The following is a 13,736-nucleotide window of genomic DNA, read 5'->3' as shown; positions in this document are numbered from 1 at the left end:
GAAAGCCTTTCTCCATAGTTCTGTAGTCACTCATTCTGCCAGGCATAATGGTACACAGCAGTATGGGAGGTTGAGGCAGGAGGATCATGAATTTGAGGCCAGTATAGGTTATATAGAGACTGCCAGCTCAGTCTGAATTATGGGCTCCTCTCTTAACCCAAAATAAATATTGTATGTGGATCTCTTCAGTTTGAAGCCAGCCTGGTCTACACAAAGAGTTCCAGGAAAGCCAGGACTACATAGTGAGACTGTCTCAAACAAATGGGGGTGGGGAGAACCTCTACTTTAATCAAAGAAAGAGATGACCACTGTTCTTACAGAATCCACTGAAGCCAGCATGCTTTCAAAACCAATATAGCCTCCCCCCCTTTTTTAAAACTGCTTGACTCATTTCTCTTCATTTCTTTCTTTCTCCCTTTTCCTTTTGTTTGTTTGTGTGTGTGTGTGTATACATATGCACAGGTAGATCAGGAGTTCAGAAAGTGTGTGTGTGAGTGTGTGTGTATATACATATGCACAGGTAGATAAGGAGTCCAGAAAATAATCTTAGATACCTCTCTTAAGGTGCTATTTTTTTTAAAGATTTGATTTGTTATTATCATGTGTATGTGGCCATGACCATGCACATGGGGTTCAGAGGATACTGTGGAGTCTGTTCTCTTCTTCAACCTTTACATGGGTTCTGGAGATGGAATTTCGGTGTCAGGCTTGGAAGTAACCTTTAACTGGCTTAGTCCCAGGGATCCTGTCTGCTTTCCCATGCTACACTCATCTTGTTTGTTTGTTTGTTTGTTTGTTTGTGCAATGTGGATTCTGGGGGTACAAACTCAGATCCTGATGATTATACTACAAGCATGTCACTTCGGCTCTACTAACTCATTTCTGCTTAGGTTTTGTATTTATTTGTTGCCCTGTTCCTTTTCAAGAGCAAGAGCACACAAGTTCTGATAAAATAGTTTCTAAGTCATAGGATCTTCACAATTAAATACTTCTAGCTGAAAGCTTGGTCTCCTGCCTTCTCCAGTGTTTTGAGTCAGGGTCTTATTGTGTCTCAGGTTGGCCTAGAACTCAATATTTAGTCCAGGCTGCTTTAGGTCTGATGCTAATCATCCTACTTTTGCCTCTTGGGTGTCAGGGTCTCAGGCATGATCTACAGTGTTTTGCTCCAAAGCTTCCCTTTTTTTTGTTGTTTGTTTATGTGGGGTACAAGGGTATATATATGCAAATGAGTGCAGGTACCTGTGGAGTCCAGAAGAGGACATTGGATCCCCTGAAGCCATAGTTACAGCCATCTAAAAGTGGGTGCTGGGCTTCTGCAAAGGCAGCACAGGCTTTAACTACTGAGCTGTCTTTCTAGCTGCCTAAAGGCCTACTCTAGTGACTTTTTGGCTTAGCTTTTTTGTCAATAACCTAAAGCTGTTTAGAAATCATTATGTTTCAGAAAGGAAGGAAGGATGAGAGAAAGAAAGAAGAGAAGGAAGGAAAGAAAGGCTATCAGGGGTGGTACACACCTTCTATCCCAGCACTCGGGAGGCAGATGCAGGGGGAGCTGTGACACAGAGAAACCCTGTCTCAAAAAAAAAAAAAAAAAAAAGAAAAGAAAAGAAAAATCATGCTTAAATATATCTATAGATTTTGTTGTTTTCTCATGATGGGGATCAAACTGGAGTGCTAGAATCTTAACGCTTTACTGTCATTTTTCTCCTCTTCTGAACTCTCTATTAGACTGTTAATTGACTATAAAGGCAGGCATGGTGGTGCATACCTGTGATCCTGATAGTGTGGAGGCAGGAGGAACAGGAGTTCAAGAGCATCCTCGGCTACACAGTGAGTTTAAGGTCAGCCTGTGTCACAAGAGATTCAACAAACAAAAAGAGAAAATTAATTCAGCATTTATTATACACTTAGTGAACATTGTTTTAGTGGAACAGGACTAAATGATTTAGGAAGAATTTATTATGGATACACAGCTATGTCTCTTTAGGTTATAAAGAATGTCAGTTTTGAGTTTTGAATGTCAGTGTTTGGTTGCTAAGTATCTGAGAGATCTAGCAGCCAGGTTAATGGAAATGAAAACATTCTTAAAGATGCATTTGTTTTAAAAACTAGCATGAACTTGAGGCTGATCTCCTCGGCTCCCTGAAGAGCATCTTAGCCCCTGGTGTGGCCTCCATCGTGAGCATCAATAGGCAGCTGCAGCGTATTTTCAGGACCTCATTGACAGTGGCTGAAAAGGTACACATGTGTCTTCTTAGTGCCTCAAATTGGATAGGTGGCTAGATGGGATAGAAATTAACATTTCTTTTCTTCAAAGATAGAAGATCAAAAAAGAGAAATGGACAGTTTTCTGAGCGTATTGTGTAGCAATCTACATGAACTCCAAGAAAATACAGTTTCTTCCTTGGTTGAATCACAGAAGCTTTGTGGAAACCTAAACGAAGACCTAAAGACAATAAAGGAAACCCATTTGCAGGTATCTCTTAAGTGACATTTTTAGTGGCTTGATGAACTTAATAACCTGTCATGTGGTTTGAATGTTGCAAAAAAAAAAAAAAAAAAAACTAATATAGAACCTGAGGAACCATAGCTACTGTTATTTCTCAGGGTAATCTGTGTAAATTGAGAATATTTGAGTATTTGCTGCGCCTGGAACTCTCTGCTAAACAACATCCTGACAAACAAAATGGTCCCTTCCCAGCAAGAGGAAAGGAATAGAAAACATACCTATAAGGTTGCTGTAGCATTTTAAGTAAAAATATTGCATGTTTCCCCCCCTAGGGTGACATGGAAAGCTACTATCTCTGATAGGCTAAGCCCTGTCTTCTCTCATTGCTGTATCATTGGTCATCCTGTTGCTGCCTACTGAGTTCTACAGCATGTTGCACCACACCAAGCTCCAGCATCTGTTATTCTTAGGCCCAGAGTTGTAACAAATAACAATGAAGTTTTGGTAGTGAGCTTATTACCCCGGAACCAGACTCTTCAGTTATTCAAACTTAGTGAGACCCTTTCTCCAAAAAGACAAAGAAAAAAAAATTTCTTTACTTGGGGCTGGAGAGATGCCTCAGAGGTTAAGAGCACTGGCTGCTCTTCCAGAGGTCTTGAGTTCAATTCCCAGCAACCACATGATGGCTCACAACCATCCATAATGAGATCTGATGCCCTCTTCTGACCTTCAGGGATACATGCAAACAGAACACTGTATACATAATAAATAAATAAATCTTAAAAAAAAAAATTCTTTACTCTTTTTGAAAAAGTCCTAAAATGTTCCTTTAATAGTCCTTTCAGGGCTTTTCTCTGTGTGTGAGAGGTGAAATTAAAAATCTTTTGTCAAGAGTTTATATAGTTGAGCTAGGTGGTGGTGGCACATGTCTTTAATCCCACCCTTGGAGGCAGAGGCAGGATCTCCGAGTTTGAGGCCAGCCTGGTCTACAGTGTCAACACTAGGACATTCAGGGCCTCACAGAGAAGCCCTGTCTCGTAAGGACAACAATAACAACAGAAAGAATTTATACAGTTCAGCTAAGTGTGGTATTTGTAATCCCAGCGCTCAGTGGCTAAGGCAGGATGACCAAACAAGTTCTAAATTCTCACCTGTATGATCATGTTATCATTCATATTCAGAAAATAAACATTTAAATATGACCATTTCAAATCTTACCTTCCTCAATCTTTCTTACAGGAGCTTTCCCAGTTAATCAGTACTTGGACAGAGAGATTCTGTGCTTTGGAGAGAAAGTGCGAAAATGTCCAGAAACCGCTGAACAATATTCAACAAAATACAGAGCAGTAAGACACTTTTAACTTCGTTTGAAGTTTTCTGTAAGCCTGGAGTGACTTTTCAATAGGAAAACAAAAAAACAAAAAAAAAACTTCAAGTAGTACAAACAGTTCTGGTTTACTTGCAAGTGAATGTGTGACTTGTTGACACTATATTTGTGTATATATGTATATAAGTGTATTCTTTCCTCTCTACCATCCTGTTCTTGAGACAGGACATCACTTTGTAGCTCAGGATTGCCTTGACTGTAGAGCAATTCTGCCTCAGTTTCCCAAATGCTGAAATCACAGACTCAAGGCTTTTGATTGTTTTTTGAGGCACTTTTACAAAGACTCCCATAAAATGTTTGCAATGTTTGCCAGATAACTCTGAAACAAGTGTTCTTGTTATTGGCATCTGTTGGTTGCCTTTCTCATTCAACTTGTGGTTTCTTGGCTCTCTAGAGTGATAATTGATTTCAGACAACTAGAGGATTTAGGGTTGTTTTTTTTTTTTTTTTAAAACTCTGTAACTCCATTGTTCTGGACCATGACTTGTAGACCAGGGTGGCCTTGAACTTACGGTTATTCTGGTTTTTTGATTTTGTTTTTCTATAGGAAGTCTGCAGATATAATCAACAAAACAACAATTCAAAGTAAAAAACTAATTGCTGATTCTGATGGATTAGTACAAGAACTCAGACATTTCAGTCAAGAAGGCACACAGTTGGTTGAAGAATCTGTAAAGCACTGTGATTCACTCAGCAGCAACCTGGAAACTGTATCTCAGGAGACCACACGGAAGTGTGAATCTTTGAACACAAGCACAGTTTATTTTTCTGAGCAGTGGGCATCCTGCTTAAGCAAGAGGAAGGAGGAACTTCAGGACTTAATGGAGGTAGGTAATATGTATCTGGACCCAACTTTGGGGAGAATAGCTATTATTAGGTATGAAAATATTCTTGACTTAGGATTTATTTTAAATCCTTATGTGAGCTGGACATAGTGGTGCATGCCTTTAATCTCAGTCAGGAGGCAGAGGCAGGTAGAGTGTGTTCGAGGCCAACCTGGTCTGAAAATCGAGTTCCGGGACAGCTGGAGCTATTACACAGAGACACCATGTCTGGGTGAGGGATTGCGGGGGGGGGGGGGGTTATTGCCTTTGGGGTGCGTGCGCGATTGTGCACAAAAGAACACCTTTGCAGGACAAAAGAAAGTGTCTGACCCCTGGAGCTGGAGTCACAGGTGTTGGAAATCTAAGGAATCCTATGGATAAACAAGTGTTCTTAACTCCTAAGCGTCTCTCCACCCCCAAAAATGATTATTATTGTGTTTGTGTACATGATGTGTATGTGTGGACATGTATGCCGTGGCACATATATGGAGATCAGGGACACAACACCTTCCACTTTTACATAGATTTCTGGAATCAAACTGAGGCTGCGTAGAAGATGGACCTGATGGTTCACACCTGTGATAGCATCACTTGGAAGCCAAAGGCCAGGGGGACTCTGAGTTGGATTGAGTCCAGGCTGTGCCACAGAGTCTTAAGACTGTCTCAGAAAAGGATATGAACAAAAGGAAACCTGCTATAGAGACGGTGACCAGGTCCAGAACTTGAGACATGGGGAAAGGCCTAGTTTTGCCCCCACACAAGCCCTTTCCTCTTTCCCTCTCTTCCTCTCTCCTTCTGCCTTTGAACTCATTATTTAGCCCAGGATGACTTCAAAGTTATCCTTCTGTCTCCTCCTGTGTGCTATAATTAAAGGTGTGTATCACCTTGTCCAGCTTAAAACCTAGTTTCTTAAAAGTTTTTCAAGTAATAATAATAATAATAATAATAATAACAATAAAAGAATAAACTACAGAGCAAACCAGACATCCTTCAGTCTAGTTTTAAGTCAGACCTTCCTTAAATCTGTATAGTGGAGTATGTTAAGAATGGGTAGTGGGAGAGATGGCCTAGCAAGCCAGAGTGCCTCTGGCCCCAGAACCCACGATGGCAGTGAACATAGGGTTCTCTCTACTTTTATGTGTGTTTTTAAAACCTATTTTATGGACCATTTCTAGATAATTAAAAATGGTGTATGGATTAAAGTGCTTCCAACTTTAGTAATGAAAGCTTGTCTGTATCCTTTACAGTTTGTAAATGGATGTTGTGAGGCTTCAAGTTCAGAGATCACCGAAAAACAGAGTGTGCATGCAGCTGCCATTGAGAACCAGCACACCTCCTTCACCATTCAGATAACTTCAGATGACGAAAAATTAAAAGCAGGAAGTCTAGAGCTTGATGAAACTATAAAAACTGGTTTGACAAAACTTAATTGCTTTCTGCAACAGGATCTGAAACTAGATGTCCCAACAGGTATTTTACTTTTACTTTTTGAGATTTATTTTACTTATGTGGGACAGGGGTAGTTGGGTATGCACTTGAGTGTAGTGCCCCTGGAAGCTGGGAAAAGGGATCCCTCCATTGTTGGAATAAGATGTAGGTGTGAGGTACCCAGTGTGTTGGTGGGAACTGGTTCTGGTCCTCTGGAAGAGTGATATATGCTCTTAATCACTGACACCTCTCTTTTACCCTCATTGGGTATTTTAAAAGGAATAGAATCGTTAAAGTTCTTGAAATTGAATTCAACTGTATACAGTGTTAGATACTTTTTGAAACTGAGCCCTGCCTTTGCCTGACAGGAATTTACTATCTCCCTTTAATAAACTTAAATATAGAACGTTTAGAACACCAAAATAGTTTTAATTCAGTCTTAGCTTGTTTTTTGTTGATGGTATGTTATTTCTAGAAATTTGGGCACAATAGAAAATTCTGTAAGCATTCAGACAACTGACTTTGCTAAGAAAAGTCACTTTTAAGCCTGCTGTGGCTTAAAATCATGCCTACAAACAAAGCCAGTTGTCTGAGTGTTTATGGCAGTTTACAATCTATTTTCCTCAGGAATCTGAAGAAAGAAATTTGTCACTTGAAGACCATCTTGGGCTCCTGATGAAAGAGAAAAATCAATTGTTAGGTGTGGTGACACACGCTTATAATAACAGTACTCAGGAGGTATAAACAGGACCCTCAGAATTCAAGGTCATCTTTGGCTACATAGTAAACTGAGGCTAGCCTGGGCTACAAGAGCTCCTGTTTCAAAAAACCAAACCAAAACGCATTTTAAAAACAAAATTGACCTGGCTGTGTCTACAAGGATGTTTTAATACCCACAAAGGATAGAAAAGCTAAGTTGCTTAATACAAAGTCACTGTGTCTGTGTCCCTCTTATTTTGTCATTGACTGGCATCATTTAGAAATCGCCATTTTTAAGGTGAGGTGGTAGCTGCACACACCTTTAATCCCAGCACTTGGTAGTCAGAGGCAGGTAGAACTACATAGTGAGTTCTAGGACAGCCAGAGCTACACAGAGAAACCCAGTTTTGAAAAAACAAAACAAACAAACAAAAAAAGAAATCACCATTTTCAGAGATCAAAAATGCCAAAGATTGGTAAACTACCATGATTGGTAAACTGATTTACACAGATTAATAATAGATTCTTCATTGGATTGTAAAGTCATTGATTGGCACACTTTTTTTTTGAATGATTTTTGTGACATAAATTACATATCTTTTTTTCTTTTTGTTCTTTTTTTTCCCTTTTTTTTTTTTTTATTGTTGTTGTTTTTTGTTTTTTGTTTTGTTTTTTGAGACAGGGTTTCTCTGTATTGCTTTGGAACCTGTTCTGAAACTAGCTCTGTAGACCAGGCTGGCCTGGAACTCACAGACATTAACCTGCCTCCTGAGTGCTGGGATTAAACGCTTGCACCACCAAGGCCCGGCCATAAACTACATTTCAAAGCTTCCTTTTAAAGAAGTAATTATAAAGAGTTTGTATGAGAACATTGGTTTAGTTTCTTCAACCTTTCAGATTTATTGTTAATTATCATGAAAATGGAATGTTAAGTGAAAAGGCAACTCCCTTATAAAGAAATGTGCCTTAGGAGCCAGTCACTATACCAAATTTATAAAGAAATGGCTACTCTTTTTGAAGTAATCACATTGGTAAAACTTAATTTCAATATGTCACCATTTCTCAGAATACCCAAATTCTTTTTTTTTTCTCATGATTTTTTTATTACTTTTTTCTTATTTTACATATGGATTCCAATTCCCTCTCCCTCTCTCCCTTGCCCCTCAACACCCCCCAATTCATCTTTAAGCCTAATATTTTGTACATTCTTAGAAATGGAAACTTCATATTTTTGTAGGTAAGGTGACTTTTGCAAATTGTCAGATCTATTAAAGATCCAATACAGGGTTGGAGAGATGGTTCAGCATTTAAGAGCATTGGGTGCTCTTCCAGATGACCTGAGCACCCACATGGTAACTCACAACTATCTATAATAGGATCTGACACCCTCCTCTGGCATGCAGGCCTACATACAGAACACTCATATATAAAATATAAATAAATAAATTTTAAAAAGAAAAATAGATGGCTTTCCAGCAGAGACTGGGCTTGAATGAAGCCTAGAAGTAGGAGAAAGCCAGTCTTATTTAAGACAAACAAACCCCAAGAAAACATTACTACTTGAAAAAAAAATAAAATAAAATACTAGTTTCAACCAGTATGTGACTGGCAGGTAAAGATGTATGGAAATCATTTTTGGTTTTGGAAGACAACTCACTTGAAAGTATACATTTAACATTATTTTAAAAGTTACATTTCATACTTAATTTTCCCCTGCTTTTCTAATATCTGCTATAAAGGTCTGACACCAGAGAGGAAAAACTATTTATATCCATCAACACTGGTGAGAACTGAACCACGGGAACAGCTCCTTGACCAACTGCAAAAGAAACAGCGTAACCCCTTAATGATGCTGAACTGCTCAGAAAGCAACAAAGAGGCCGGGCAGGTAAAATTTAAAACATAATTGTAGAATTTTCCCATGAACTTGTTTTTGCATGTGTGGGGGCACATGTATGCACGGGGGTGTTCATACAGCATGTGTGCATTCGTGTGGAGCCGGGAGGTTGATTTTGGGTGTCTTCCTGAGTATACTGAGATAAGATCTCTCACTTGAACCCACAGCTACTAGTTACCAGCTCTCCTAAGTGCTGGGAGTACAGGTGGGCTGCCACACCCACGAGATATTAGGTGGGGGTTGGTGGTCCAAAATCTGATCCTTGCATTTGAAGAGCAAATGCCTGACCCTCTGAGTCATCACCCCAGCACTATAAACTGTTGATGTAGTGGTTGGTTTTATGTAATGACTGCTAGTTTTCACTCCAGTCCTCTGAGAATTGCTGACTTGCTGTTAATCTGATTTTTATTTTTAGGCTAGCAGATAATAATTTCTAAGCCAGCATTTAAACTGCCATTCCATACCAGACACTGTTGTTCTAAGTTTACATGTATGCTAACTCAACCCTTTCAGTAACCCTGTGTGATGGGTACCACTCTAGTGCATCTTGTGAACGAACAAACAGAATTCTTTTGTCTCGGGTTATGAAGATGAAGCTGCAATTAGAGGCAGGGCAATGAAGCCTACAATTTGTGGTCGGTAGTTAATAACAAGTATAGAAAAGTCAAAGTGGAGAATAAGTACAAGCAAATAGACTATGTTTTGTAGACTTCTTACTAATTATCAAAGTTTAACTTTCATATAATGCATATGAAATCATTCAAAGAAGAAATTGCTTTTATAATGTTTTTTTGAGACAGTTTCTCTGTATAGCCCTGGCTGTGCTAGTGCTCACTCTGTAGACTTGCCTCTGCCTCCTAAAATTAAAGGCATGTGCTGCCACTGCCTGGCTTTTATGATGATTTTTGTTTTCTTTCCTGCCTGTCCTGTACCTTGGTACATAGACCAGGCTGCCTCAAACTTAAAACAATCCTCTTGCCTCTTCCTCCTGAGTGCTGGGGTTGTACAGTATGTCCCATGGTACCCTGCTCTGCGTGACCATCCCGTACCATGGACTTTACCCACTCATCTAGCTTTTTATTTTAGGACATAGATGACGAGAAGGAGGTTCTGGAACAATGTACTGAAGAACTTTTAAGTCAAGAGACATTTGTACATACCAGTGTGGATTGCTCTTCAAATGGCGGTGTTCCATTTTTCCAGGTATTTGGCAATGTATCTCACTCACCTTCCTTCCTCGCCTGTTGTCACTCATACAGTGTTTACTGTTTAGTATAAAGGAGTCGTGCCTGACTTAGACAGGCACGATGATACACGCCTGAAGTCCCCACACTTGTGAGGCTGAGGAGTTAGCCTAGGCTAACAAAGCAAGACCTGATGGGAGATGTCATTCTGTATATGTTTCTCATACTGGTTAATAAATAAAGCACTGTTGGCCAATAGGAAAGGAAGATAGGAGGGACTAGGAGACAAGGAGGAAAGAGGAAGTAGGAAGGAGGGGCCAAAATGGAGAGTCTGGAGAAGGAAGAACTGCCAGCCACCTCTCCCTGGTAAGACCAGGTGGAAATACATAGAAATGGGTTAATAATTAAGACAGACCTAGCCGATAAGAAACTAGCACCTGGCCAATAGCATTGTATCAAATACAGAGTCTCTGTGCATTATTTGGGGCTGGTGCAGCGGCGGGACAAGACCAGGCGGCGGGCAGAAAAACCAAACTCCCTACAAAGACCTGTCTTTAAAAACAAAACATAGCCTGGTTTTGGTGGTGGCAGTGTACACCTTTAATCCAAGCACTTGGGAGGCAGAGGCAGGTGGATCTCTGTGAGTTTGAGACCAGCCTGGTCTATAAGAGTTCCAGGACAACCTCCAAAGCCACAAAGAAACTCTGTGTCTAAAAAACAACAACGAAAAAACCCCAATATACTTGGTGTAGAACAACAACAAAATGTAGTCATTCCTTTCAAATGGCTTGTTAATTTTTATTTAAATTGTGCACATAATCTGATATTGATGAAAGAATCTTCTATAGAATACATATAGGTAAAATTTGACCTCATGTATAACTTTAGCAAGTAACCTTTGACTATTATTTCTGTCTCATTTCTGAGTCTTACTGTAAGAACAGTTATTTCTCTTACTTGTACCTTTACCCAGTAGGTCCTGGTATCCATCTCTGTCCATCATACTTTGAAGGTTAAAGGACTTAAAAGTTTGGGACTAGAAATTGTACTAGTGATTGAGCTTGCCCACAGGAGGCTCTTCCCTGAGCAAGTGGGAGCTCACTGACTCCAGACTGACAGCTGGATTAGGCTGAATTAGGCCCCCTGAGTGTGGGTGTCGGTTGGGGGCTTGGGTAATCTATAGGGCCATTGGCAGTGGAGCCAGTATTTATCCCTAGTGCATGAACTGGCTTTTTGGAGCCCATTCCCTAGGGAGAGATAACTCTCAGCCTAGATACATGGGGGAGGGCCCCGGTCCTGCCCCAAATGATGTAACAGACTTTGATGATTCCCTGGGAAAGGGAGATGTTGGGGAAAGTGAGAGGACAGGAGGGAACTGGGATAAGATTGTTTTAAAAGCAAAACAGAAAAGAACAAAGCAAAAACAACAAAAAACTTCCTGGCATCTTTCCCTGTATTTTGAAGATATGACCATAGATAAAGTAAAAATTTCCTTATGTAAGACATGCAATATTGAATTTTATAGTTGAAATGCTGGTGTGTGTGTGTGTGTGTGTGTGTGTGTGTGTGTGTGTGTGTGTGTGTGTGTGTGTGTTTTGGTCTTTCAAGGCAGTATTTCATTGTGTCGTATAGCTGGCTGTCCTGGTTATCACTCTGTAGACCAGGGTGGCCTCTAACTCAGAGATCTACCTGCCTCCTCCTCATGAGAGCTGGAACTAAAGGTATGCAGCACCACCCACCTATATTTGTGCAGATTCCCTCAAATCCTTTCATGTATCTCAAGGCAGTTTCACCCCCATAATCTTTTAACCCTTGTTTTTGGCCTGGCACAGCTAGTCATTCATTATACCACTGATCTCACTGACTGTCCGATTCTTTAGACTTTATTGTTTATTGCCTTTGCTTTTTGGTGTTAGGGTTAGAATTCTGGGCCTTACACATGGTAAGTCATCTCTAGAGTCCATAGGACATCTCTAGAGTCTAAAGCTTTATAAATTATAAACATTCATAATTGAGTATGTAGTATTTTAATTTCTTTCAGAAGTAGGGGGCTTGCAGAGAGGTATAGAGTCCCCAGATGCATAGTATGAAATTCTCTCTCTCGTTTTTTTGTTTGTTTGTTTGTTTTGTTGTTTTTGTTTCTTGAGACAGGGTTTCTCTGCAGATCAGGCTGGCCTTGAATTTGGAGATCCACCTGCCTTTGCCTCTCAGGTTCTGGGATTAAAGTCATCCGCCATTACTGCCCAGCATGAAACACATTTTCAGTAGAAAATAAACGGAAGACTGGAGATGCTTCATAGTCACTGTGTTAGCGTTTCTACCTAGAGTAGAATGGTCTTTTCTTCATGGTGACAAATCTTCCTCTCTATAAACAGCACTATTGACATTTTAATCCGGGTAATTCTGTGTTGTGGCCAGCTGCCCTGTTCTTTCTTACCAGAGCTAGGAGTTTATGCTATTCTAAAATGTCTCAGGACATTGGCATATGTCCACTAGGGGGCAGAATTACTTGCTCTTGAGAACCACTGTCTTAAGGGAAATTTTATAATTATGTTTTAGAAAGTAGTGCAAAAAAAGTAGTATTTCTTGCCAGGTGGTGGTGGCACACGCCTTTGCTTTTGTGGTTTTCTAATTTAAACTTCTTTTTTTTTGGTTTTTTGAGACAGAGTTTCTCTGTGGCCTTAGAGGCTGTCCTGGGACTAGCTCTTGTAGACCAGGCTGGTCTCGAACTCACAGAGATCCTCCTGCCTCTGCTTCCAGAGTGCTGGGACTAAAGTTGTGCACCACCATCACCTGGAAATTCTTGCCTGTAATGTATAGAACTTCGCAATAAAATGTTACAATGTCTAGCAAATGTTATGTTATTGTGACTTTATTTTTCCTCTTAAATCCACAGCATAAAAAGCCACATGGAAAGGACAAAGAAAACAGAGGCATTAACCCAATGGAAAAGTCTAAAGCGGAAGAGACCTCAGAGCACTCTGCCACAAAAAGCAGATTGCCACTTCGAGCCTCAATAAATCTCTAGTTAATCTGAGGGCCAAGGTTTTCTTTTTTTTAAAAAGTAAAACCTGAAACTTCATAATTTGAACTTATGTACAGATTACAATGGGATAGACTATGTCAAGACATCACAATAACTGTAGTTGAATTGAGAGTCCTTTTTTATAATCCTTATAGTTCAAGCATGTAGTGGATTTGGTTTTATTTGAGATTTACATAATGTGTGTTTCTAGCTTATATAAAGTAGCTCTTCTGTAATGTGTTTTCTTGTATATTATTAAATATCAAATATATGGATATTGTTCTTCCAGGCTTGGACTTAAATAGGTGAATGTCATCTCTTTTCCTGTCTTGCGAGGCCTGAGTTCTGTATGTATTTTCTTACCCCTAACCTGCCTTTTCTGTTTTGTCTTCTCAGATCACCTCTCTCTCATCCTGTCATTAAACCATGTGTAGACTTACAGAAAAGTTTCCTTATTATGAGGCACCCAGGGTTTCATCTAGAAATGTGGTTTCAGTGATTACAGTCATTGCCAATAATAAACCAGACCCTGGAAGTACTCTTCCTTCAGTACTACTCAATTGCTCCTGCTTCAATGTGTGAGTGTCTCATTCCTTCCCAAGACTAACACTGGCTTCCACGGTTCACTCTCAGCCTCCTGGACAGGAGACCTGTCGAGAGTTCTGGTTTTATTCCTTTGAGGTTCCACCCTAAGGCCTATGTCTCTGAGAAATGACAAGAGTATTTTTTAGACTATCAATTACGATTATAACTTCTATTTTGTCTATCTTTTAAAACTTTATTCTTTGTATATAATAAAACATGTACATACATTCCCTCTGTTGAAATCTTAACCCTTGTTCAATT

The 13,736-nt window shown here is 39.8% G+C and overlaps 1 protein-coding gene across 2 annotated transcripts in view; it reads left to right on the top strand.

Annotated features, from left to right (window-relative positions):
• Kif11 (kinesin family member 11) overlaps positions 1–12,902 on the top strand; it is a 62,872-nt gene extending 49,970 nt beyond the window's left edge. For both annotated transcript variants that reach the window (XM_051199576.1, XM_051199575.1), the window contains exons 15-22: positions 2,110–2,235; positions 2,315–2,473; positions 3,686–3,792; positions 4,381–4,660; positions 5,905–6,127; positions 8,524–8,672; positions 9,768–9,884; positions 12,762–12,902. In XM_051199576.1, coding sequence (XP_051055533.1) covers positions 2,110–2,235; positions 2,315–2,473; positions 3,686–3,792; positions 4,381–4,660; positions 5,905–6,127; positions 8,524–8,672; positions 9,768–9,884; positions 12,762–12,893 — 1,293 coding nt within the window. In that variant the 3' untranslated portion in view covers positions 12,894–12,902. The remainder of the gene's footprint in view (positions 1–2,109; positions 2,236–2,314; positions 2,474–3,685; positions 3,793–4,380; positions 4,661–5,904; positions 6,128–8,523; positions 8,673–9,767; positions 9,885–12,761) is intronic.
• Positions 12,903–13,736: the final 834 nt, after the last annotated feature.

The sequence above is a fragment of the Phodopus roborovskii genome, unplaced genomic scaffold (genome assembly GCF_943737965.1).
Source record: "Phodopus roborovskii unplaced genomic scaffold, PHOROB, whole genome shotgun sequence".
NCBI lineage: Eukaryota > Metazoa > Chordata > Mammalia > Rodentia > Cricetidae > Phodopus > Phodopus roborovskii.
This window is presented reverse-complemented; position numbering and strand designations above follow the sequence as displayed.